General features: G+C 46.5%; 1 protein-coding gene across 8 annotated transcripts; it reads left to right on the top strand.

Annotated features, from left to right (window-relative positions):
- Positions 1–906: 906 nt before the first annotated feature.
- Positions 907–8,317, top strand: ZBTB18 (zinc finger and BTB domain containing 18). 8 transcript variants are annotated; one of them, XM_061471129.1, is made up of 3 exons: positions 907–1,043; positions 2,426–2,509; positions 4,571–8,317. In XM_061471129.1, exons 2-3 carry the CDS (start codon positions 2,497–2,499, stop codon positions 6,151–6,153), a joined length of 1,596 nt encoding a protein of 531 aa, XP_061327113.1. In that variant the 5' UTR covers positions 907–1,043; positions 2,426–2,496; the 3' UTR covers positions 6,154–8,317. The 8 variants fall into 8 exon arrangements, with proteins under 8 accessions (XP_061327113.1, XP_061327116.1, XP_061327118.1 ...); XM_061471134.1 differs by lacking the exon at positions 2,426–2,509 and adding an exon at positions 3,953–4,083 and having other exon boundaries at positions 921–1,043; XM_061471131.1 differs by lacking the exon at positions 907–1,043 and adding an exon at positions 1,753–1,771.
- The last annotated feature ends 17,486 nt before the right edge of the window (positions 8,318–25,803 follow it).

Here is a 25,803-nt window from a genome sequence, read left to right as displayed (position 1 = left end):
CCGTGTGGCAGGACGGGGTTCGGCAGTTTCCCGAGGGTGGGCAGGCGGGCTGCCCCAGCCAGGCCGGGCACGCTCACACACTACTGCACCTCTCACAGCCTGTCCCGGCACAGGTGGCCCCACTACCGACATGGCCAGGCACGGGAGCAGGGGCACACCAAAGCCTTGAGGCCCCACGCCCAGAGTAGGGCAGCCAGGACAGACCGTCCAAGCCCGGCCGCTACCGCACCTGCTGCCCGCCACCCTCCGCCGTCCCACCATGCACCGCGCCAACTACCCCCCCCCCCCCCGACACCCTCCAGCAACCGGCGCGAGGCCTCAACCCTCGCGCGCCCTCGGCAGCAAAGCCCCGCCCCCTCCGGGCCCGCCCTCTCCATCCGCCCCACCCTCGGCCCCGCCCCTTCCCCGGGCTCGCCGGGGCCCCGCCCCCTTCCGCCTCGCCGCCCCCCTCTCCCCGCCGGGTCACGCCCCCTTGCCTCGCCGCGCGCTGCGATTGGCTTTCGCGGGCCGGCCTCCTCCACTCAGCGCCCGCCGCTGCCCGTCACTCATCGGCGGGGCGCCGCGCCGGTTGGCGGCGGCGGCGGCGCGGGCGGGCCGGGCTGTCAGTCAGGGAGCGGAGTCCGAAGTGGGGAGCGGGGAGGGGGTGAACATCTGTCTGCCGCAGCCCGGGCCCGGCTGTGCCGCCGCTGCCGCCGTGCGTGCGCCCGCCCGCCCGTGCTGCGTGCGCCCGGCGCCCCCGCCCGCCCGCTCTCCCCTGGGCCCCCGCCCCTCCCCCCTCCCGCCCGGCCCCGGGCTCCGCGCCGTCTCCGGCCGTCGGTGCCATGGGGAGCCGCTGAGCTCGGGGCCCGCTTCGCTCCGCCGGCTGCCCCGCTCGCTCCTCAGCTGCCGGCAGGGGGGAGGCCGGGGGGCGGCGGCAAGCGGGCGCGGGGGGCGGGCGGGGGGAGGGCGGGAGGGGGGTGAGACGCGATCCCGGAGCGGCAAGTGAGCGAAGAGGAGCCGGCGGGCGGCGGCGGGAGCGCGGGGACTTCGGGCCGCCGGGGAGTGTGAGTCCCGCAGCCCCCATCCCCACACACCCGCCGGGCCGGGGCCGGGGCCGGTGCGGCCCCGCGGGGCGGGCGGAGTTGTCGGCGGGTCCGGTGGGGGGGTGGGCGCAGCCGGGCGGGGGGGCGGGGGCAGCCCTCACCGGGTGGCGAGACCGGCCGCCCCGGCGCCGCTCCCGGTTACTTTTCTTTTGTTGCCGCTGTGACCCGGGGGCGGCTTTTCCTGCGCGCCGGGCAGCTGCTTCCTTCCCTGCGGGGCGGCCGCCGGCGCTCACTGCCACGGGCGGGGGTGGTGGCGGCGCTGCCCGGCAGGACCAGGCCACCGTGGGCGGCGGGGGCCGGCCGGCCGGCCCCGGTCCGAGGTGCCGGGCAGAGGTGGGGGTGGCCCCGGCGGAAAGTTGCCGTCGCCCTGTGGGGATGGGGGGGGGGGGGGGGGGGGGCCGGGCCCGCAGGGAACTTGCTGTGCGCCGCGGGGCCGCGCCTCCCCTCACGGCCCGGCTCGGCCTGGCCCGGCGCGTCCTGGGGGACGGCGGGCAGGTAAACCATACGGCTCGGTAGACGCGAGTGTCACCGGAGGGGCCGGGGGAGGCCGAGGGGCACGGCGAGTCCCGGGCGGCTGGCGGTGGGGGAGACGGGTCTGCCGGAACCTTCGGGGCTGGGGCCGGCGTCCCGGTGCCACTGCAGGCAAGTAAATGACAACCCGACTCCAGCCGGGGAAGAGCAATTTTGGGGTGAGCTGAAGGCGCGGAATAGAGCCCCGGGCAGGTTAGCCACCTCGCTGCTGTGGCTGAGCCGAGTTGGAGAGCTCGGTGTCACTTACGGTGTCTAAACGTAGAAACTGAAAGGACCGGCGGCGCGGCGGGGAGCTGTGGCTGGAGTACATCGGTTCGGCTAATGCCTGCTTTTGGCTGAACCCCCGGGCTCAGTAAAACCGAGCTTTTTGGGTTTCTCGGTAACCCCGTGGCTGGGGTACGCTGTCAGCGTGTAAAGCGGTCCTCCAACTTAAGGCAGAAGTGTTGCTATGCTGCAAATACAGTAGAGCCCCATATGTTTAGGATTTTCTTTTTTTTTTTTCTTTCCCTCCCTGTTAGAAAGTTTGAAAAAAAGAGACTTTGAAGTATTTTGTTTATACTAACAGAAGAGAAAAGTTCTCCTAAGAAAAAGCTGGTGGCAGGAGTGTAGAGGAGTAGCATATGGCATTAAAAGGAGCACAGCTGGAGGTAGCATTTCCATCTGAACATGATGTCAGAGCAGCTGACAGCCTGCCATCCCTCAGCCTTTTATTCTAACACACAGACAGGGAGTTAGTGTGTGCAGATCTGTGTGTGGAGAAGGTATCTCATTCCTCTCTAACATCATCTCCACTTTGCATCTGTCTCTCCTAGTCTGCTTTTTTTCCACCGATCTAACAGACCTGGAGCCAGCAAGACTCAGAGGAAAGGACTTAATCAGGTTTATGTGTACTAAAGGTAGGAGTAGCAATAGATTAGATACAGCATATTTCTGTTTTGGTGTGTTGTTTATTGAATTTCAGAAAAAAATCACATTACTTTTCTAACCAAGTACAGGGGTAATATATGAAATTGAGTATTAAATAGATGAGTGAACTTAGTCAAAAGGCTTGGACTGCAGTTGGAGAGTATCAGTTCTTGGGCACGTTGTTAGCATTAACTTTAATGTATATTGTGAGAATGTCTTGGTTTGGAAGAAGGAGAGAGCAGGTTCATTCTTCATTTCTGAGACCAAAACTGCACTGGATTTAGGGGCAAGCCTAACGAGAGTTCTGCTTTATGTTCTTGTGTTGCAGCTTTTAAATGACTTTACAGGGGTTTTAGTGAAATACACAAAAATGTGTTTTTTTTAAAAAAACAGGACTGTTCTGGCTGAAATGTGTTTGTGGGGAAGTCTTTGATTAAACTTCACGGTTAAATATCCTGCAGCTCAGAGCCATGGTAGTGTACAGCTGTAGTGCTTCTGAAAGATAGAAATCACTTATGTGTTTAGAAACTTTTGTACCCAGGAGAATGGCTTGACTGGTTTCCTCTTTTCTCTCTCGCGTGTAGCACTTGCAATCTTTTATTCCAGCATAACAATAATTATTTGAAGGAGTTTTTGTATTTGCGACTAATTTAGAACTTGTAGATTTGAGCTGCCTGAATTGGCCAGACAGCTGTAATCGCACTCCTCTATTCTTAATCTCTTTATCTGGGCAGCAGCTGCCATATGGCCACAGTCAGCTGGATCAGATGTTTATAAGCTTCCTTCTTCGTCCCTCTCTGTCCTTTCAGCCTCCTAATTTGATCACAGCTACCTTGTGAGCTGCCCTCCAATCTTTATTTTTAGCCCTCTTAAGGATTAGGATTGATGTTGGCTGTGGGGCACTTAAAGTGATTGTATTGTAAATCTTCGTGCTTTACTCTAGCAATGGTATTTTGCAGAAGATAGTAGGGGTTGTGTTGTAAGTTTTAGTACATCTTGGTTTGTGAGGGAAGAGGATTTTTCAATAATATCTACCAGCCTAGAGAGCCAGGATCTGCTTAAGGTGGTTTGGGAGACCATTGCTATCAATCACAGAAGAATAGATTAGACAGTTTTTTAGGAGATTTTACTTTCCATTTGAGTTTTGACTTCTCTGCTTCTTGTTTATTTTTTCTTTCTCATCAAGGAAGCTGAATAGAAAAATGCTTGGGTAAGGACAGTTCTTGGGATACTGATTGTAAATATGCACACAGGCTCATGTTGAATGACTTTTTTTTTTTCAAGTTTGATACTGCAGACTCTGCCCGGTGTGGGAGGGGAGGGAGATTTCTGTCCTTCTGCACAGGGAAGTGGTGCTCGCTGGCTTTCTGGATGTTAGTTTTCTTTTGTAAATTCTGCGTGTTGGCAAAACCTGTTCATGTTCTATTGTACAGTGTGGAGAAGGCTCAAAACCTGAAACTGTGCTTACTGCAAGAAGAAAACCATGCAAACTGAATTTCTAAAAACCTCAATTTTGCTGTTACTGTATACTGACACCCATAAATAATTTTTATACTTCATGAATGTTAGACCTTCAGATTTGGGTATATTGGCATTTCCTCATGCGCAATCTTTTCCTTTTGCTACAATTTGACTTTAAAAAGAAGGTTGATCTGATTTTTTTTTTTCTTTGCCCTCTGTGATCTCTCAAACTTAGTGCTAAAAAAAAAATGCAGATTTTTTTGGGGGTCTCCCTCCTAGGGATGCAGTCTGAAGGAAGTTTCCCAAAAAAAAAAACCAAACTGAACAGATTTTATGAACACCCATGATACTTTAAAAAAAAAATTACAAATGTACCTATGCGCTTATTTACCACGGAAGGGGAGTCCGAACTTCGGTGGTTGATCGGGGAAAGAGTTGCCATCATACATGCGTGTTAAATAATCTTTGTATGGTGTCAGTACCAGAATTCTGGCAATATAAAGGCGAGGTTTTTGGAGTGGAATAACTTGGATTCGTAAGTTCCATGATTCCGACCCACATTTAATTTTTAAAAATCTCATTGCTTATAGGTTATGAAGACAGTATGGAGTTTCCTGACCACAGTAGACATTTGCTACAGTGTCTGAGTGAGCAGAGACATCAGGGTTTTCTTTGTGATTGCACTGTTCTGGTAGGAGATGCCCAGTTCCGAGCACACAGAGCTGTACTGGCTTCATGCAGCATGTATTTCCACCTCTTTTACAAGGACCAGCTGGACAAAAGGGACATTGTTCATCTGAACAGCGACATTGTTACAGCCCCAGCTTTCGCTCTCCTGCTTGAATTCATGTACGAAGGAAAGCTCCAGTTCAAAGACTTGCCCATTGAAGACGTGCTAGCAGCTGCCAGTTATCTCCACATGTATGACATTGTCAAAGTCTGCAAAAAGAAGCTGAAAGAGAAAGCAACCACGGAGGCAGACAGTACAAAAAAGGAGGAAGACGCTTCAAGTTGTTCAGACAAAGTGGAGAGCCTCTCTGACGGCAGCAGCCACATGCCAGGAGACTTGCCCAGCGATGAAGACGATGGAGAAGATGAAAAATTGAACATCCTGCCTAGCAAAAGGGACTTGGCGGCGGAGCCTGGGAACATGTGGATGAGATTGCCCTCAGACTCAGCAGGCATTCCCCAGACTGGCGGAGAGGCAGAGACGCACGCAGCAGCAGCTGGAAAAACAGTAGCCAGCCCCTGCAGCTCAACAGAGTCTTTGTCCCAGAGGTCTGTCACCTCCGTGAGGGATTCAGCAGATGTTGACTGTGTGCTGGACCTGTCTGTCAAGTCCAGCCTTTCAGGAGTTGAAAACTTGAACAGTTCTTATTTCTCTTCACAGGACATGCTTAGAAGCAGCCTGGTTCAGGTGAAGGTGGAGAAAGAGGCTTCCTGTGATGAGAGTGATGTTGGCACTAATGACTATGATATGGAACATAGCACTGTGAAAGAAAGTGTGAGCACTAATAACAGGGTACAGTACGAGCCGGCCCACCTGGCTCCGATGAGGGAAGATTCGGTCTTGAGGGAGCTAGATAGAGAGGACAAGGCAAGCGATGACGAAATGATAACTCCAGAGAATGAAAGAGTCCAGGTGGAAGGCAACATGGACAGCAGCTTGCTCCCTTATGTGTCAAACATACTTAGCCCCGCTGGCCAAATTTTCATGTGTCCTCTCTGCAACAAGGTCTTTCCTAGCCCCCACATCCTGCAGATCCATTTAAGCACGCACTTTCGAGAGCAGGACGGGATCCGCAGCAAGCCTGCTACCGATGTCAATGTCCCGACCTGCTCATTGTGTGGTAAGACTTTTTCTTGCATGTACACCTTGAAACGTCATGAGAGGACTCATTCAGGTGAAAAGCCCTACACTTGCACCCAGTGTGGGAAGAGCTTCCAGTACTCCCACAACCTGAGCCGCCACGCAGTGGTTCACACGCGGGAGAAGCCTCATGCTTGTAAGTGGTGTGAACGCAGGTTCACGCAGTCCGGAGACCTTTACAGACACATTCGGAAGTTTCACTGTGAGTTGGTGAACTCATTGTCTGTCAAAAGCGAAGCACTGAGCTTACCTACTGTCAGAGACTGGACCTTAGAAGATAGCTCACAAGAACTTTGGAAATAAAATTTTTATATATATAAATAATATATATATAAATCTATATAGTTGTGGTACAGTCTAAAAGCAATCTTGTTTCCTTGAACTGAAAGTTTGGCTATTAGCTTGTTTTTTGCACTTTAAGGCAGCATGAATATTTCGCTAATTTAGCACTCCAGTAAAAATGAACTGTAGAGGTAATCCGACAAAGTCACAAATTACAGAGCATATTTTTCCCCCTTTTTGGAATAGAAGCCAGCGGATACTTTACTTCTAAGGGATCTCCAATTCAAAAAATTTGGACGTGGCTTTATTCTCCCCAAAACATTGCATTCTTTTATAAGCTCTCGATCTTTCTCCTCTTTAAAATCTGAATGTAGAAATCCTCTCCCAATTTTGTCAGTTCCTTTACATTTCTATAATTGCATGAGTCCTTTCTAGCTGTTGGAAACCTGAATGCTTTTAGACCCAAATGGAAAATTTCTGAAATGCTGGATTATCTATTTTTAAACAAGTGGTTGACTTAAAACTTATTATGGCAACTTCTGGATTTCTGACAGTTCCCACTGGAAAAAAAAAAAAAAGAAAAAAGAAAAGAAAAAAAAAACCACAAACAAACAGAAAAACAAAAAATGACAAAACAAAAAAAAAGGCAACAAAAACATAAAACAAAAACCCTGAGAGTACACTGGGATCACTGGGACTCTGTCTTACGTGAAGGTTTGCTTGGGATGAAAAAGGATATTGCAGCTTCAGCAGTGATGAACTGTGTGTTTAAAAAATGTGAATTACTGTTATTGTATACTGTAATTGATTACATGGGCCGGGGGGAGGTATCAAAGAACTTGGCAGGTTGTGTTGATGCTCTTAGTTGAGTCTTGAAAAGTAAATATTAACGCTACAGAAATGCATGATTTTCAGTATATTTTTGTCTTTGTTTGCATTGTATAACTTTAACGAGTGAGTTGAAAATTATTTAATTTCCTTAGGAAAAAACCCGACACCGTTGAAAATGCCAGTGTTACGAAGAAGAGAAATGCACTGTTTTTATTTTATCTAATTTAAATTTACTTTCCCACTGTTTTTAAGTTGAGAAGAACTTAAGCTGCGAGTCGCCGATTTAGCTGCGTTAACAAGGAAAAAAAACCCACAAAAAACCCCACAAAAATACTGAATGTTTACAACCAGGCTTCGAGATTTGCATGTGTGGTGTGCATTTACTAACCCCAGCCCCTCCTAATTGCACAGACCCCACGCCAGCTCCAGCTGAGGTGCGTCCATTTCCCCAGATGAGCATTCGTAGGATTCCTGCTGCACCGCTCCACCACAATAGGTCGTTCTTTTTCCCCCCCCCCCGCGTTGAAAAGAGGCTGTGGACTGAAAAAAAGAAAAAAATTTAAAAAAGGAAAAAAAAAGAAGAAAAAGCCCTGGGCTGAAAGGCCTGGGCAGGCCTGAGTGACAGGGGGGCCGGGGGAGGGCAGGGGAAGGACTATGCGTATCCAAGCAGCAGAGACTGCAGCCTGACGTGTGGTTTTAATGACCAACACGCAGGTCAAAAGCATTTTGCACAGTGTTTGTTTTCCTGTCTTGCACTTACAAATAAGGTCTATGGGAGTAGCATGGAAAACGTTTGCTGTTTTTCCCTTTTTTTTTTTTTCCCCTTTTTTTTCTCTGCTTTTGTTTAAAATTTGATCGCCTTAACTACTGTAAACATAGCCTATTTTTGTGCTTAAGATACTGAATGGAAAACTCCATTGTGTATTGCTGGACTGTTTTGGAAATATTTGGTCAAATGTGTGTTAATTTGGCTGTAATGGCATTTAAAACAAAACAAAAAAAAAGCTGTGAAAATGGCCTTGGAGCGTTATCTTTAGTTACTTGAATAGTTTCTAGGTTTTAAAACTACATTCTTTTCTTAAGTTAGAGAAGACAATCAGTGTCTGAGGAAAATGGACTTTCTCTTGGATTTTTTTGTGGTCCTCGTGAGTGATTGCTTTTTTCCTTTCCTTAGTTTCACATTCTTCTTTTGTTCTAAAACTTAGACTGACATCTAGCTTTGACAATCATAGTATGTTTTATTTTCCTGAGGGGGGAATAACTTATAATGCTGTTTAGTTTTGTACTATTGGTGTGTTGGTGAATTTTTAAACTGTGTGCTAACTGCAATAAATTATATGAACTGAGAAATCAATTCCCTTGTCTTTTTTCCCTCTTTTAAATTATAGTCACGGAGTATTTTTTATAATGTGTAACTTTATTACTTTTGTACAGACTTCTATTGCTAACTGTGTATGGAATATGTTTTCAGTATGCTTTTGAGCACTTTGTTGCTAACGTACATATTTACATCTCACTTAACATTTTAAAAAAAAATTAAATGCTTGTGTTTTGAAAGCATTTCTGTGTGTGCAGCTCTCGATCTTTCTGTAGAGGTATTTTTTTGTTAGTTTTTTCTTCCCCAAAGACTTTTGCAGAAGCAGTCTATTAAAATCCAGACAGTTTGCTACCATGCAAATATCTAGGCAGACACACAATTCCTTTTCTGGGCTTAATTTCACCCTAAGGATCTCTCTTGGGCTCACTCTTTTGTATTCAGTCTCTATCAGAACAGCAGAGCAGAAGGCAACAACTTAATCTGAAGCACTGGCCGCGTGCTGACTGGCCGTCAGTGTTACAGTAGGCAGTGAAAATGCCCAAAATACTGGTAATACATCAAAACTCTCTGGCCTACAGAGGGAAATTGAAATAATCCTGAGTCTGTTTGGGGATTTCTCTTATAGCCTAAACATTTCTTTAAAAAAATAAAATGAAGCTTGCCGAAACCTTTGAAAAAGACCTGGGTTAGTTGCTTGCTGGAGTATATACCCAGAATTCTTGTTTGAGGCTGCTCTATCCTAGGAACAAGCACTGCAGAGCCCAATGGGAATATGAAAGTAGAGCTAAATTAGAAGTCTGGAACAGAGACAGCAGGACTAATTTGAAAGGGAAAAAAATATCTTAATTTAAACATTTCATTACATTTGTCATCTGCTGAGGTACAGCTGAAGTTGTGCCTTGACCAAGTGAATCTCGGTACCTAATGGTATTCTGCTAATCTTCCTGCCTTTACAGTAACTTGTACTTAGCCAAAATTTTCTTTTTTACTGTTTTATTCTTTATAACAATTTTCAATCATTTGCTGTGTTTGGGGTTGGGGTTTCTTGCATTATTAGAGAGATTTTGAAAACATTTCCTTTTGTCAACTTCAGCGTCTTCCACCGTGTAGATTTCTCTTTTTGTAGCAGCAGACCTTTTCTGCAGGCTTTCATATGGTGGAATATTATGTGTAGTTAAGATGGTTTAAAGTATCGTCAAGACTGTGAAACGGCTAATACTGCAGTTCTGCAATCCGTGCAGCTGATGAGCTCTGGATGTGGCTCTAGGCAGATTCACCATTTGTTCTCCAACATTAAGATTTTCAAGGACTGTAGGTTCCCAAATGAAACTAGACTTAGAAAAAGCCCTTCTTCAGAAGGGTAACAGAAAACATAACTTAGCCATTAACAACATTAAAGGACAATTCAAAATATCCTTTATGCTTTTGGGTTTTATCTAGATGGTCTATACATGTGCAGCACATACTTGCTCATGGCTATCAAAGTGTTTCTTCAATGAAAAGATGAAGCATACTCCTGTGTGTTGCTTCTCTCCATCAAATTTAATGTACTGACATATCTAACTATATCTAGCTGTAACTTTTTTCTTTTTTTTTTTTCTTAATACAGTCCCTCGATAACAAAGCATGAGAGAACATCTTATTTGTCTTTTTTTGTGATAACAAAATCCTCACCGTTCATGTTTCCATGATGGTTGAAGGCAAATTGCGGGATTGGAAACGGTGCGCTCTAAACTCCACAGGTTCAGAAGACTTTCTCTGACCAGTCATCACGTTTTAGCTCTGAGTCCTTCTAGCCCAAGACTCACAGGAAGAATGCTAAATACATCATTCAGCATTTTTTCTAACCGCTGCCTGTCATAGCTTAATATTCTTTAATTATGAATTATTTCTCTAAACTCAAGCTTAGGGAGTTTGATCTAACAAGAGACTTTTGGATCTGGTATAGCATTATACAGACCGCCTACTTACTGAGACCTTTGTGTGCTTTAGGTGCAATTTGAAGAAGAACTTGGTAGGAGTTTAAACTTTCTGGCAAAGGAAGGGAAAGGTTCCTCATTGCTTTTCCTGCTTTCCTGCTCTCCTGAATGAGGGTAAAAGCGAATACCAAACAATCCCATATAGTTTTGCTAAGCCTAAGTGGAGCCAGCATATCCCTTCAGAACCCTCATTGCCTTGCAGGAAGCCTAAATAAAAATTGAAAATCAATTCGCAAAGGGCCAGATTCCCTTTTCCCCCTCTGTTACCGCATTCCAGCAGCCGTGTGGACTCACCTCCTCGGGAAGGACACCACCGTTTCCTCTCCCTGGCACAGCGTACCCTCTGCTTTCCTTCTGCGAATAATGGATCAAGTGAACTGTCAGTGGTGGTCTGACTTTCCCCCTCCCCTCAATTAATTCTACAATAATCAAATATTCTAACTTTTTAATGGACTTCTGATGTATAACTTCTAAAATGCGTTTTTCCAGCCTACTTCCAAAAACAAAACCCTGAGCCGCCCATTTTATTATCAATGATAGCACAGCAGTCAGTAGCTGAGGAGAACTTGGAGAGAAAAAAATTCTACCTACTGTCTTCCCTCACTTTGGAGCAATACAAATTTCCTCAGAAATAAGGTGAAATTTGTGTCAAGTCTGCAAAAATACCCCCAAATTAGAAAACAGATTCCAGAGTGTTGTCATGTAGTCTTGCATAGCAGGGTTCTCAAACTTGTACATTATTAACACTGTTTGTCCGTGTGATTTCCAAACTGAAATATTTCAAGAGAGCATGGTCTTTTATTCAAGAAACCTAATCAAAGCCTGAACATTTTTTTTACTGGGATGGTAAACTTGAATCTTAACAGAACTGTTTCATATTTTTAAAGGTAGGAAAAAGTAATGCACAAATATTCCGTGCTCTTTTAAAATAATCTAGTTCAGGAATCCTTGCTTAAATCTATCGTGCCTCACTCGTATTTTAATCATGTCATTAAGTGTGGTGAGTTTCGTAATAAAGAATATTTTCTAGATGGTAAGAGAGGAGTTTCTTTATTTGTATAAATGCTTTTAGGCAGAATGTGGAAATGTTCCCTTTTGCCGGCAAGTGAAGATAATCACAGGAAGAAGAGCCCTGCTTATTAAAACCTACAGCCAGCAGCTCCTGCTAGTGTGATAAAATTCAGCTAAACCTGTTAATAGGTCTTATAGATGAGAGATTATGTCCTTTTTAGAAAGATTATCCATTTTAGTCTCGTAGGCTAAAAAAGAAGCATTACTTTTAACCAGTTGTCAAACCAAAACGCTCTTGGTGCAAATAACACACAGCTTGCCCAGCTCTGCCAGAGCAGGAGAGGGGTAAGTCTTATGCAGTGAGACAGCTCTAACGCCCGAGGTGGTGCAGGCTTCACTGCGAGAGTGACGGCAGACGCTGCAGAGGTTTGGGGTGAAAATCATATTTGTTTGTAAAAAAAACAAACTTCAGGGATTTTTTTCAAAAAAAAGAAGAATCTGTGTTTGACTTGGAGTATTTCTCTTACATTGGAGTTTCTTGGGTGAGTTGATTTTTTTTAGGTTAGCAGACCTTGCCTAGGTTGCCTTCTTATAATCTTCAGGTTCATTTTGCTTTCTGCCTTTCATTTTTCTTTCTTTAGAAGACTGTCAGTGCTCTACTACACCATCATCTTCATGCAGAACATACACAAGTTTCATTCTTGATAACTCCTTAACATTAACTATTTGTAGCAGGGGCCACAAGTGCTCACCCTTGTGCAAAAACACTGCCCTGGCTGGGGCAAACCTGGTGCCTCTCCTGTACCATGGCTGTTATCTTGGGGCCAACTTTTCTTTGCTTTCTGAGATTTTACAGCCTACCTCTAACAAGCTTTTGCTTGGGGCTACAAGGGAGAACATGTGCATTCTAGCCTTGGAGTTGAAATTTCCATGTGATTGGGGCTTTTGGGATTGCAGGAAACAAATAAATGATTAATTGCAAAATACAGCTGGTGATTATTTTTTAGGATGTTTTACTGTGCAGCATTTTGGTATTTCTTACACTCGGTGTTGCACTTTAAAATACATATCGTGTATGAACATATGTGAGTGCATGTGAGGAAGTAGTTTAAAATAACTTGCTAATTTTTATTTAGGTGTGCATCGGAATCACAGCCTCACTTATTCCTTAAGGATCTCTAGAAGACGCGTTTAGTGTTCGTATGTAGCAGCCAACATGACGTGGTCTTGTGCAACCTATTGCTTGTGATTCCTGCAGTTATCAGCACTAATCTGAGCACCAAGAAGGAATTTTTCATGCCAGATAGGGATTTACACAGCACATCCCCAGCCATTACAACCCAGTGCATGAAACTCAGCTTTAAATTACTAAAATATTTAGAGAGCAAGTTCTACGTACATCATGACTTCCGAAAGGATTCAACTGGCAAAGCAATATGTTACTGCCTCAGTACTACGGGAGGTATATTAAAAGGCTTAACTGTCTCAAAACAGCTCTATGGCATGGTATATGCTGTATCTGGATGTAAATCTAGATAGGGATTTAAATATTTCTTTCACAGCCTTCCTGAAATACATTTTGGTTAAGTCTTATTTACAGCTATTAGGAAAATAAAAACTAGCCTCGATGCTACATTTTAGGCTTTTGTCAAATTGTCTTCAATTTTAGCATTAAAGCTACTTTTTATAAACTTTTGGATGCGTTCCCAATATACATTTTACGATTTTAAAAATGTACTTTATCTATAAATAAAACCCCTTGAAACTGATAGAGGTTTATCATACAAGATATGATTTATTTTCAACTGCATTTGCCACGTACTCACACTTAGTAAGGAAGGATTCATGTCGAGATAATTTTGGAAATTCATACCAAGATAAAATATAGTTAAAATCTTAATGAACCGTATCGTATCTTCATAGGCTATAGCTACCAGGTCTTCATTTTCCATAGCTTATTCTCTTTTTAAAGAAGTTTGACTGGCACTGTCTATCCAGAATCTGATTTCTGTTCGTAGATTTTCAGGCTTATATATATGACAGCTTGAAAACACTATAAATACCGGTATTTCATTATTTTGAGATGACTGAGTGACTTCTACAAACGATCTGTGTCATAATGAGCTGAGGCTAGCTAGGCAATTCTTACGTTTTGGAGAAAAGGAGAGTCGTACATCTCTCTATTAATTACGGGGATGTAATTTAATGAACACGTGAATGCTGGGCTCCCTGTTGACGGGCTGACCAACATACCTCTGCAAGTGCTGGATAGCTCACTGCGACTCATTTCCGGGGATTTCTCAAGACTGCTACTCTATTCTTAAAAGGCTCCCGAGACACAAGGTGAATGCAGAGTTGTGTTTGGCTCAGTTCAGTGTGATAAACATAAATGTGTTTCTTTTTTGTTAAGGATTGGGAAGTCTCACAGAGAGAATGCTTTCCAAAAACTGAGGATGAAAAATGGCATAAAGCAGTATTTCACTTAGGAAGTTTGTTATTCTTAGCCGAAATTCGCATCAAGAAACCCATGCATTTTAAAATCTCATCGAGAAGACCTTTTGAAGCCCGTAGCCAGCAGTTGAAGAATTAGAGTAGATCAAGTTTTTTTCTTTTTTCATTTTTTTTTTTCAACAAAATGGTAAGTTTATTGTGCTCTTTCATTCTCTCTAATATATAAAATGAAGTTTGCAGCTTGGAGGAAAAAAGTGGGATTCCTGCCGAGCAGAGAAAATACAGCAGAGCCATTTTCACTTTCCAGCCTGAGGGCATTGTGTCAGGGTGAGGGTATGAGGAAACACTGGGCCATCTGTAGGGCCAAGCTGGATGGTTCCCCACTCTTTGGCCAGCAGCCTTGCTGGAGGTGAGCACCTTGTGGCAAACACAACTTTCATACCCAGGGAACAGCAGGTTTGTAGGCACGCTGCTGCAAGAGGGGTTGGAAATGACTGAAGTGCTGCTTCTGGAAAGATGTTGGATAACGCGGAGTGATTCAAACAAGGCACTAAAATAACAGCAGGGAATGGAGATGGGAGCACTCGTGGCCTGCCCTGGGTCAAGGGATGTGCACGTCACAGAAGTACCCGATGATGTGAGCTGACTTTAAAGTGTTATGCTCTGAACTAACATTGTCACTGAACGGTCTGGAGCTGGCTGTTTGGATGCTGTATTGCAATGCTATTTTTAAAATGTATATAATGAATGTAAGGGTCTGATCTCTCAGCCATTCTTTGTGGAATATGAGCCTGAGGGCTTGAGGGGATGTTAACATTTGGGACCTACCTGGCGTGAGTCACTCTCAAGACAGTGAGTAGATGACTAGCACCCATCCTAATGTTAGCCTTCTATTTTAGGTTGATGCTCTTCAGATTCCGGGCTCCCCCACACAAAAGCACGACCATTTAATGTGTTGGGTTTTTTTTTAACAAGAGCCCTTATAGGTCCTACAGTCTCTCGTGGCTGAGCCAGATTCCTCTGGTCCAAAACTGCCCTTTAATTCAGGGCAGGCAAAATTTTGCTGTTGGAAATACCCAGCTCCTTTGGGTGGCTGTTGCTACTTCCAGAACAGGGTAGGAGTATGTCTGGGGCAGAAAAAAAGCTATTTACAAAGACATCAGCTCAGCATGTATTGCTAAAATTTAATATCAGTGCTCACCTTTGGAAAGGATCTTATCTCCGGTCTTATCTCCTTTTATTTAGAAGAAGGAGGAGGAGCCTGTGCTTTGGGCTGTGGTGAGGAGAGGGAACATCTGTAAATGATGGCTTTTCTTTTTTTTTTTTTTTAGGAGAGGGATAAGCACATTGTTAAAAGAATGAAGGAAATTACAGAAAAATGAGGTTTAAGGGAAAGCACATGTTGAAAGACAGAGCGCATTAATCAGGCTGTGGGACTGGGAGGTATAAAGCCTCTTTTCTACACCACTTTGATTCTTATTAAGGACAAAAAGCATTATGAGGTTTTTTCCTTTTCTTTGCTGGCTCTTAGGAAGGAAGCAATATAGCACGGCAAGGTTGTGAGCCTCACTCCTGGTGCAGCTCTGGAGGATGGAGCATTTTTCATTCATCTCAAAGTCTGCTTTTCTTTCTTTTTTTTTCTTTTTTTGAACAAAGAAAGTCTCCTCCTCATGACTTTACAGATGGCAGAACCCCAGTTTTGAAGCCCACGCTTGAAGTCTCATGATTGGGTCAGTGTGAGACCTCACCCATGAAGCAGAGGTCCCTGGCTTTCCCCTGCTCCCCTCCTGAATGAGGCAAAGAGGATGGGGAGCCCGTGGCTTGGTAAACTGATGTGGCTCTTTCAAAGCCACTGAACTCATTGAAGAAGGATGAAGAAACAAAAAAGAAGTTTAAGTGAAAGTCATGTTTATCCTGGGGCTGGATGTAAGGTTTGATATTTCAGAGTGTTTTCACCACATTTTCTGTGCTACCTCTCCAGCCCCTTTGTACACCATGTTTGATGCCTGATGTTAAGCTTGGCTCTGTGCCTTTCTGCTGTCGGCTGATCTGAGCTGCACGTGTTCTCCCAGAGATATTTGTTGGTGAGAGAAAACAATTTTCAAGTCCTCTGGAGAACACTGGAGGTGTATGGTTAAATAAAAGTTCATCCCTGGGATCTGGGCAGAAGTTAAACTAATTATGGAAGCGTTCACTCCACCACAAATCCTCCTGAGGTACTTGCTGGTCTTCAGTGGGCTCTTGCTGGAACCCCTGGTTTGCATCCATGCTATTTATATAGAAAAATAGGAAGGGGCTAATGACTTCATCTGTAGCATTTCCCGGGTTATATGGATACTCCTGTCACTGCCACACTTCGTTCCCACCCCCCAGCCCCATTTTCCCGAGGAGACCATTTTACCATCCTGGGCTCACACCACGGATGAGGCTTTCGCCCGTCGCACCGCTCGGAAGTGGGCTGTGAATTTCGGCAGTCGGCGCAGGCTGGTGCCTGTCAAGCATCTTGTTAGCACAGCATCCGCAAGACAACTACTCTGAGAAGTACAGCCGGGGGGTTGGAAATCACTGCAAACCCCCCACATGTTTTTAAACACAGCTCTTGTGTGTGGCTGGTGGTGGGGTGAGGAGAAGGAGGGAACAGAGAGGGAAGTGGAGCCTCCTAAAATTGGGGTTTGCTTTCTGTTGCAGCGCTGTGGGAAGCCTTGCTGCTGCCTGAGCCCGTAGCAGCTGTGCAGGGCAGGGGTTGTCATGGCCCAGCACAACAGAGGCTGGTGGCATCTTAATGACCCTGTCACTCTCCCACAGGCAGGGAGAGGGAAGTGCTCTCGGCCCCATGGGGTGGCAGCAGCACGGGGAGGTTCATTCGCCTTTCCCAGCCCTTTGGTGCAGGACGGGCATGCTGCAGTGCAGGTGCTGGGTGGTTTGGCCCCTGGTACCACGGGGCTTTGCTGCACCACAGCCATGTGGTATATTTCTCTGGGCCATGTGCTGCTCCTGGGCGAAGGCTCCCCCTCCACATCCAAACACCAGGTCCTAACCTACACCTCGGTTAAAGAGAAGGACACAGCAGCCTTCATCTTGTTATTTGCTTGGGTTTTGTGGCATACTTTAATATTTTGAAGCTCTTGCCTGCTGATGGTCTCAGAGCGATTTTGGGCTCCCATCGTCCATCCTCCTGCGGCCTCGGCTTAGGCACATTTGCGAGGCAACCAGCACCACAAAAACATCCGAGTGAGATCTATTTTTCCTTCTCCTTTGTTGCTTAATGGATGACTCAACTTTCTTTTGTGACTGGATAGCTTTAATTTATAGTTTTTAGGCGAGCGATCGTTCCTCTCATTATTTCGGGTTAAATATTCTTATTTGTTGATTATTTAATAGCTTGTTTGGATAAAGATGGAAAAAAAAAAAAACAGCTTGGTGCCATAGACTGAGTCCAAAAGAAATTAACTGCTCTGCTGCACATATTGGAGCAGGGAGTTTGTGGAGAATGCAGCCCCACTAATGGACTGGCAAACTGATAAAGGCTTTAAAGATTCCATATAACCCCACGCTGCCTCGTTTTATTAATTAACTCTCCTTGCTTTGTAGCAAGGTTGTCCTGGCTATGCAATAAATGAGCGAAAGGGCTGGCCACTATACGTTAGACATCATTTTACGCTTACCTTTTTGGAGAGTTAGGGTTTGCGGGGGTTTTGGGGTGGGGTTTTTATTTCCACACATCCTTCTTCTGCCGGGGTTTTTCTCTGGGTGGGAGTGGGGAACAAGTTGAGGGATTGCATCCGTGGCCCCTCGGTGGCAATGCTGTGGCCAGGGCACTGGGACGTTTGAGCTCCCGCGCCTGAGGTTGGCACATAACCCATGGGCAGAGGGGAAAACAGGGTGCTTGGGGTACCTGGGAGGCGACTGCAGTTGTTATAGCAAGGGCAGGGAAAAGAGCTGCAAAAGCCAAGGCTCCGCACCCAGTCGTGGTAAGCGATCGTTCGCAAACAATGATTGACTTCTCAGTTCTGCGTCCTGGAGAACAGGCGCTGTTTTGATGGACTGCTTTATTTAATCACTGTTTAGCTGGAGAACGGCTCCGCTAAGGCATTAAATATTTCCATGAGAAAAAGGTCATTGGGATTTAAGTTTCTAAATGATTCACTAAATATTAAAGCTGATTTTATTTTTGCTGCATTCATTTTCTAATATTGCCTCTCTATGTTTTCCTTTCTAGGACGTACAGATTATTGCAAAACCTGTCAACCAGAAAGGGGCAATAGCTGAGACAGAAATGATTGGTTTCTTTATTTCTGTAAATGTGTGTGATTTGTGGGACAAAGTTCAGCGATGTATCACACCATCCACTCTCTGTCTGGACCGATGCAGGGTTTTTTGTGGTGTTTTTTTATGGTGTGGGTTTTTTTTTTCTAAAACATTACTTCTTGGCAAACTAGATATGCAAATGCCAGAATACACTAAAACCACATTTAATTGGACCCACTTGCCAACTTCTTGAACACAGCTTGGATTATTTCACTGGAGGCTGCTTCTGTTAAAAGATGGGGGAGGAGGAAGTGGCATATTGACAGGGCTTCAGATAATTTCTTTTCCACTAGAAGTACAACGATGCCATGAGCCAAGTTTGGAAGTATTTTACTATGTTTAATAATAATTATTATTAAAGGATATTGTAAACATATGCATTTAAGTGGAACGTAATGGGAATACAATCATGTCACTGATTTAGCTTTGGATTAACTTTCAACTCTTTTTTGAGGGGTAACCAGCTCCCACAGTAACTGGAACCTGTGTGGCGCTGTGAAATGCTGCTTTAGCAAGAGGACGTGTATCCTTCTCCCTGCCTAAATGAGCTGATTAAAAATACTCATTCTTTTAGAAGATCTGTGAAATTTTCATCTCTGATTTGCAATTAATTAAATATAAACTGTATAATAGGATTAAAACTACAAGGTTTATGGAGTTCCCAGAAATTTCAAGTTTATGTGTGGATGCACATGTTATACTTCGGTATTTCAAAGAGAAATAGGAAACCTCTATAAATTATTGCCCTAATAACACTGATGCTGTGAAAAACTAATAAAAGGGGGTTGAAATCTCTTTCCAGGGCCCATTTGGTATGCTGATGGCCACCTGCAAATGTGGGTGAGCTGCAGGGCCACAATAACTGTGTTACTGGTGCTGGTGGAAGCCAGGAGCCTGGATAAGGGCAAGAGACACAAACGGTTTTGGGGGCTCAGTGCAAACTTTGCCCTGAGGTGACAGGAGCGGCCCTGGGGTGCTGCGGCCATGCTGCTGACAGCAATTTAATGGGTGCCCTTCTGGCCTCTGTGACTAATTAAGCCTGACGCACCCGGGCAAGAAAGGCGCTTTGTTTCCACCTTTACCCCTACGGGAAGGGAAGCCTCCGGCAGAGGCAGGCTGCTGCCCTGCCCGCCCTTCCCGCTGCCGTGGCTGGGCAGGGATGCTCTCAGCCTCCCTTGTGCCGAACTTCTCACGGCGACGGCACAGCTCCCGGTTCTCCCCAGCCGGTAACTTACAGTGCCGGCCGGCGGGCGGGAGCTGCGGGCGCTCCCCCTCCGGCGCGGTGCCCTGTCCCGCTGGGACGTGTGGCTGGCCCTTGGCACCGCACCAGGGCTGGATGAACAGGAGGGAGCGGGAGGCGAGACAAACAAACAAACATTTCTCCGCGCCTGCAAGTTGTCGGAGATGTCGGTCCCGGCTGCTGTTTCCCGGGGCAGCCGCAGCTTCTTTCTGCAGAGCCATCTCCCATTTAAGGGGGTTTGTGCTCCTTTTCATTCCCATTTGGGATCTGGGGCAGCAAATTGGATGTGGCGGGGTGAAGCGAGGACAGGAGCAGAGTGGTCCTCGCAGCACGGCATGCGCAGCATCAGGGGGTGACCCCCATCTATCCCCTTTAGCAAACGCTACCTCTCCAAGCAGAGCTCACTCCCGAGTATAAAATGTGGTTTTCCCATCTACGCGGGTTTGGGGAAAAAAAAAAATAACCTCACATAATGGTGGCACTGCAATTAGGGAAGAGGCGTCACTTCAGATAATGAGCATCTTTTTAAGGTACTTATGCAATCTGAAAAATCGTGGCTGGGCTGGATGTTCTTTAATCTTGCCATCCACCCAAAGCAAATCTGCAAAAGAGGGAATTTATTGTCATTAGAGGAATTCTTTCAGCTATCAGAAGAGAGAACAATTTCTTTGTCATTAGCAAAATCCCTGGCTTTCCTTCGGCACATAAACAGTTTACACGATGCGGTTTTAAAATGTGCTTTTCTGTAAGCCTTCGCAGGAGTCTGAATTGTGAACATTTCAACGTTTGGATGTAAAATCTGGGATCTCAATTTAGCCTTCTGTAAATGCAAGGATGAAGGGCAAAGCACAGATCTGGGCATGAATTTTTAAATTAAGGGTATTCAGTTTCACAGTTTTAGGATGGCACCTATATGCAGTCGACAACCAAGATGTCTGAGCAGCTCACAGTCTGGAGTTTATTCTTAAATAGTCTGTGAGGCCTGGATTGCCTATTGTCCCTCGTACATAAGGTTCGGAGATGCATTGGCCCAGGCTACACCAGCAAAACTTCTCCATGCAAACCTGGCAAGCGGTGGCAGCAAAAAAGGACTGAAATAGTTCATGTCCCTCCTCACCATACCCAGGCTAATCACAGCCTAACGGGGCTGCATTTAGAAGGGTAAAACATTCTTCCCCTGGGTTAGAGCATTACACTTGGGGTGCAGGGTTTTTAAGGATGTCCGAAAAAAAGCTGTCGCCTGCTGCATGGGCTGTGATTGTGTTTGGGTGGTGGAGTTGTGCTGGCAAGCCCTTTCTAGGGCACTCAGAGCCAAAGAGACCAAGTGACCATTCCAAGCCTTGAGGGAAGCCAGTGCCAGGAAAGAAATTGCATCATGGCCCCTTGTGCTCATGCTCAGTGTCCCAGGCACTGAACCGTCCCCTCTTTAGCCCTAACTCTGCTTAAAAACAGCAAAGGGGTGGTGTTCAAGCAGAGACTTGTACTAGAGCTCAATGATCAGACCCCAGAGAAGAAATCAAAACCTTTCAACACAATACAAATCAGTTGCCTTAACATAAAGATGAGCCTAAGCCAGTGACTGTGGCTATCTGTGGCCAGTAAAAGTGAATGCAATTTGTTTTAATTAATAGAGAAGTCTTGTTTTGAAAAGAGCAAATGTGTTTATAAGATGGCTCTGGAGGACTGGTGTGTGAGGAAGGTGGAGATACTTGGTATGAGTTGGAGGAGGGGCTAAGAGAAGTGGGAAATAAATCCACTGGTGTGTGAAATGTAAAAAGAGCCAGGTCGAGGCTCTCACGGAGATGAAATGATACCAGGGACATTTTATACTGGAGCTGCATGGAAGGCAGGATGGGTTACACTGTGCAGGAGCTGGAGGACAGGCATGCAGGAAACCTCCTGGGTTTGGATGAATTTGGTCAGATACCGATCTGAACATTAGGGTCAGGAGGAACAACCGGAGGGTGATGAATGTGCATCCTCATTGCAGGGGGCACAACCCCTCATGGTTGCCTTTAGGACTAAAGGGGGTGAGATGTGAACTTTTTCAGGAACTGCATGATAGAAAAGACCAGGAGGGCCTCCGGGACAGGCCCTTCAGCATCTGCAATGTTCAGACTGGGCCGGGGAGAGTCAGTATCGCGAGCAGGAAGGGGTCAGTGAAGCGCTGCTGCAGTCCTGCTACAATCAATGTCTGACCACTGTGCTGTGGTGCGTGTCCAGGTAAAGTCACATTCACAACAGCTTTACTTTTCTACCTGTGTGTAACGCCGAAACCCGTCAGGTCCAGCAATAGCTGTTGAGCAGCTGAGGACGCGACAGATGACTCGTTTCTTTCTGGCCCAGGCGTGCTGAGCTGCTGTAAATCTTGTGGGGCAGGAGGCGCTCTCCCCGGCCTCTCAGGAGACCTGCTGTCCCAGCAGCCCCACAGAGCGGTGACTGCGACACAACCTGTGCCCAAGGCAGGACCCAGTGAGCCTGAGCTGCAGACCCAGGCCAGCTCTGCAACACCCACGGTCCTCAGCACCGGTTGCTAATTAGGCTGCTGTGACCAGCCGAGTTGTGGAGGCAGATGTGCCAACACGGAGTCACAGATCACAGGAGGGTTCAGGTTCAAAGCGCCCTCTGGAAGTCATCTGGTCCAACCCGCTGCTCAGGCAGGGACACCTGAGCAGGCTGCTCAGGACCACGTCCAGACAGCTTTTGAGTATCTCAAATTGCAAACATTACGCAAGACAGACGTCATTCTGCTTGGCCAGCTTTCTTTCTCTACAGAGAGCTGAGTTTTTGCATGGGACCAGAAATGAGTTCCCTCCACCTGCGTTGAACCCTGAGTTAGTGGAAGTCCAGTACCAGCAGGGACCAGCTGCCCACCTTCACACCACGGTATCTCCCGCACTGCTTATGAGGGGCCGTCGATAGCTCTTCTAACACCATGAGGCAACAGCTTTGCACTGCAGACACCTAACATCTGCAGGGCTGAAGCAGTTTTGGAAACATCTGAAGACACAGCAGCTCTTAGATATGAAGGCGATATTTCAGCAGGGGCAGTGGCCAGTTTGCCTTCTTTTAAATGAGCTGTGATCCAGGGTAATGGCAAGACACCTCCAAGTTGCAAACACGGCTGGGGAATGTTATCTGCCTTTTAAAGAGCTGAACAAAGTTGCTGTTTTCAATAAAATTGAGTTTGAACCAAACGTGAAAGCTGGAGGTCAAATCTGACTTGAAAGCAACACTCGCAACCCCTGATTAAGAAAGGTGGTCAGATAACATTTGAGAAGTCAAAATCTGAGCCAGATTTTTTAAACTGCAGGCAGATTTCAAAGGCTGGGTCATTACAGAACGTGAGATTTCTGTGAATCAGCATGTTACATGGTCTGATGTATTGAGACTCAAACAAATGTTAGACATATGGGAAGACCTCTATATAATGAGAGATGTGAAAAACAGGATGACTGTTTAATTTAGAAATAGGATAAGGAAGAGGGGCACATTAGAGGTATCTAAGGCAGTGAATAGCACAGCAGAGATAAGCCTATGCTTCTGTTCATTCTGTACGAGACTGTAATTTCTATTTACTTACACATGATCGGCACTAGAAATCTTTTTCCAAGCGTGGGTAACATACCACTGGAATTCTGTGCCACAAGGTACACATCCTTGGAAGAGCATGAAAAGGTTACAGAAAGAAAAAAAAAAAAGTATGTTTTTATGGACGTTAAGCTATAAACCATGCTTTAGGAAGGAAGCCAACCAAAGGTTGGAAAGAAATATCCCCCATGGGCCAAATGTTTCCCAAACTGCCCAATATGGGATTCTTGTACCTTGCTCTCCAGGACCTGTGGCTGTCAGCAAGAGCAGAAAGGGAGGTAGGCTATTGATCTGCCCGGTGGTCTGAAAAATCATTATGCTTTTCCAGTAATAACTGCATCCCAGATGTCCTTCTGCACTGGGGAAAGAGCCGCTCGACGCTTGGCCTAAGGGGACCAGACACGCAACTCCCAGGGCCCCAGCAAACATGGAGCAACCAGTGGCTAGAACAACCCTCCTGCCCTGGAGGCTGCATTTGGAGTGGCTTGAAAAGAGACTAGGGACTGCCAAGTGTATGCTGGCACTTAAAGTGGTGGCCACCCGATGGCATTTCCCATGCCTGGTTTGGCTGGTCCGACCTCATGGTGGCACCTGCTGAGGGGCTTAGGTGGGTTTCACCCACAACCTGAAAGTTTTGGTGGGTTTTGGACAATGCTACACTAATTCTTAGCATCCTTTGAAAGGCTGGTAAGGACCAGCTCTCTCACTCACAAGTGGGAACGCATTTGGCCTCCTCCTTGCTGGATGGGAACTGTGTTAGGAGCCAGGCTGGCTCCATGAGACTGGTTTTCTGGGAGAAAAAGCAACGTGGCAAGAAACGTATGTGCCCGGACCAAATGGCAGAAAACTTATGGTAAAGCCCCTGCATATAATCTATATTCTAATTAATACTCTGCATCGTCTAATCAACAGAAATCTTCTGGCACACACAGTCCAGTTTGCAAACTACTCATCAGAGAGGCTTTTCTAGCCTCTCCACAGATCAGGGTAATTAAGCAAAGCTGCTGGAGGGGCTTCCCTCTCCAGCTCCTTGAATACTGGGAAGGAGGAACAGCGCTTGAAAAACCCAGGCAACCTCTGGCAACCTCCCTCAGCCCTGGAAGGCTCTCTGGAACAGAAAGGGGGGGAAATTGCCTTCCTTTGCTGCTGCTGTTGAGCTGGTCTCGCTCCCGTTGTCCCAGTGCCAGTGCTGAAAGCCCATCCTGCTTCCCTCGCGTCGAGCGTACTGTCCGTTCTAGAGCAGATGCAAAGGCGGCAGCAGGACCGCTCAACTTCAGAGCCTCTCCAGCAGCCTCCGAAGTAGAAGAGCACAGCTCTCCTCACAATATGCTGTGGGGGAGGAGGAAGGAAGGACTTTGGCCCTGTTTGCTTGTGCTAATTGATGGCTTCTGTTGCAGCTATTCACACTTTTAAAAAATGGTAACAAGTCTACTGATTTAGAAGCAAAGAATAAAAACCCAGCAGCCTCCCCAGTGCGCCGGGTGCAGACAAAGCTGTGTTCAAGTGGTGCAGCGAGCAGCTGGGCAGCAGGAATGACCCACCTGCAGGTGCTGAGCTCTGCACAGATGTGCTAAAATCCCCCAATATGCTGTTTTTTGCTGGGATATGCAGAGACAACATCCTCTGCAGTGGTGGGCTTGTGAGTCAGGTCTCAGCCTCAGTGCTGGCCTGATTTCTGGCTTCACCTCTGCCTCATCTTGCTCAGCTGCTCCTTTATAAAATGAGTTTTGTGTCTTCAGACTTTAGTGCTTTCTGGGTGAGCAACATCTTTCTCGATGCAGCCTTCTCCCCGTATGCTGGGTCTCTGTGCTGGCATGGACAGGAGCCTGGGAGCCATTTGGAGAATGGCTCTCCATCCCCACATTCTTTTCCTTGCAGGCAGACATTGTCTTCTCCTGCTGGGAGAGCACTGTACCTTGCTTAGCAGTTTACATGGTAAGTCTATATTGCAAGTCGGAGGTGTGATCACAACATGCCTGGGTGAAACCCTGCTTGCTTTAATTTAGCTAGCTGAGATATTAATTTTGGAGGAAGAGGCAGCAGTATGCACTTTGGAGCCTATGGTCTGGGTGGGCTTGCAGAGCCTGCGGTGTTTCAGCTTCCCTGGCATCGGTACGCAGGCAGCTAGACGGAGCGAGCTGGGATGTGTGAATAAGCAGCTCGGCAAGAGACGACGGCACTGAGTGGAGAGAGCTGGGCTCCAGCCACGCGCCAGGGATGTGGCGCGCTGAGCGGGGCGAAGCCTGGGCGTTCAGCAGAGCGCTGCCACCAGCAGCTCCCCTCCGTCGTGGGCAGCCGCTACATCCCAGGGAACTGCTACCTGCAGTAGCTATCAGGAGCTACCAGGACCCTGGCTGCCTAGGTCAGTAATGCTGCTTTAAGGAAGGCAGAGGTGGTTCTCATGAGGAATTTATCTCTGTCAGAGAGGCCTCCAGAACCCCGCTGAGGTGAGTGAGCTGCTGCCAGCTGTTAGTGGGTGCCTCTGCAGAGGCTGGGGAAAAAGACAAGCAGCGTCTTCCCACCCTACTTCCCTAGACACAGCCCTCAGCAGCATCCACACAGCGGCCTTCGCCTCTTCTCACAGCCCTCCGCACACTCCTGGTGATTCACATCTGGGTGTACTCAGCCTGGTAATTCCTTTTTCTGAGAAGGTCACCCAAAATACGTGTTTAACAGAAGCGTTCTCTATTTTTAACATAGAGAAACCTCATAAAAAGTCAGAAGACTAATGCAAAATAATAAATGAGATATTTAGTCATAGGTCTCCATCATATTCACATTATAAAAAGCTCAGAAATGATTTCTACTTGTGAGATAAGACTTAATTGTAAATCATGGGAAATGGTGAGATATATATCGCCTGGAGCGGGGTGGTAAACATATTTCTGGGTCTGGAGGGAGAAAATAAAGCAAAGTGTGTGCTGAAACCAGGGTGGGCCCTG

Source organism: Pezoporus flaviventris, unplaced genomic scaffold (assembly GCF_033815535.1).
Source record: "Pezoporus flaviventris isolate CSIRO_AGI_PZ_B2104156 unplaced genomic scaffold, CSIRO_AGI_Pfla_v1 ptg000066l, whole genome shotgun sequence".
NCBI classification, from domain to species: Eukaryota; Metazoa; Chordata; class Aves; order Psittaciformes; family Psittacidae; genus Pezoporus; species Pezoporus flaviventris.
This window is presented reverse-complemented; position numbering and strand designations above follow the sequence as displayed.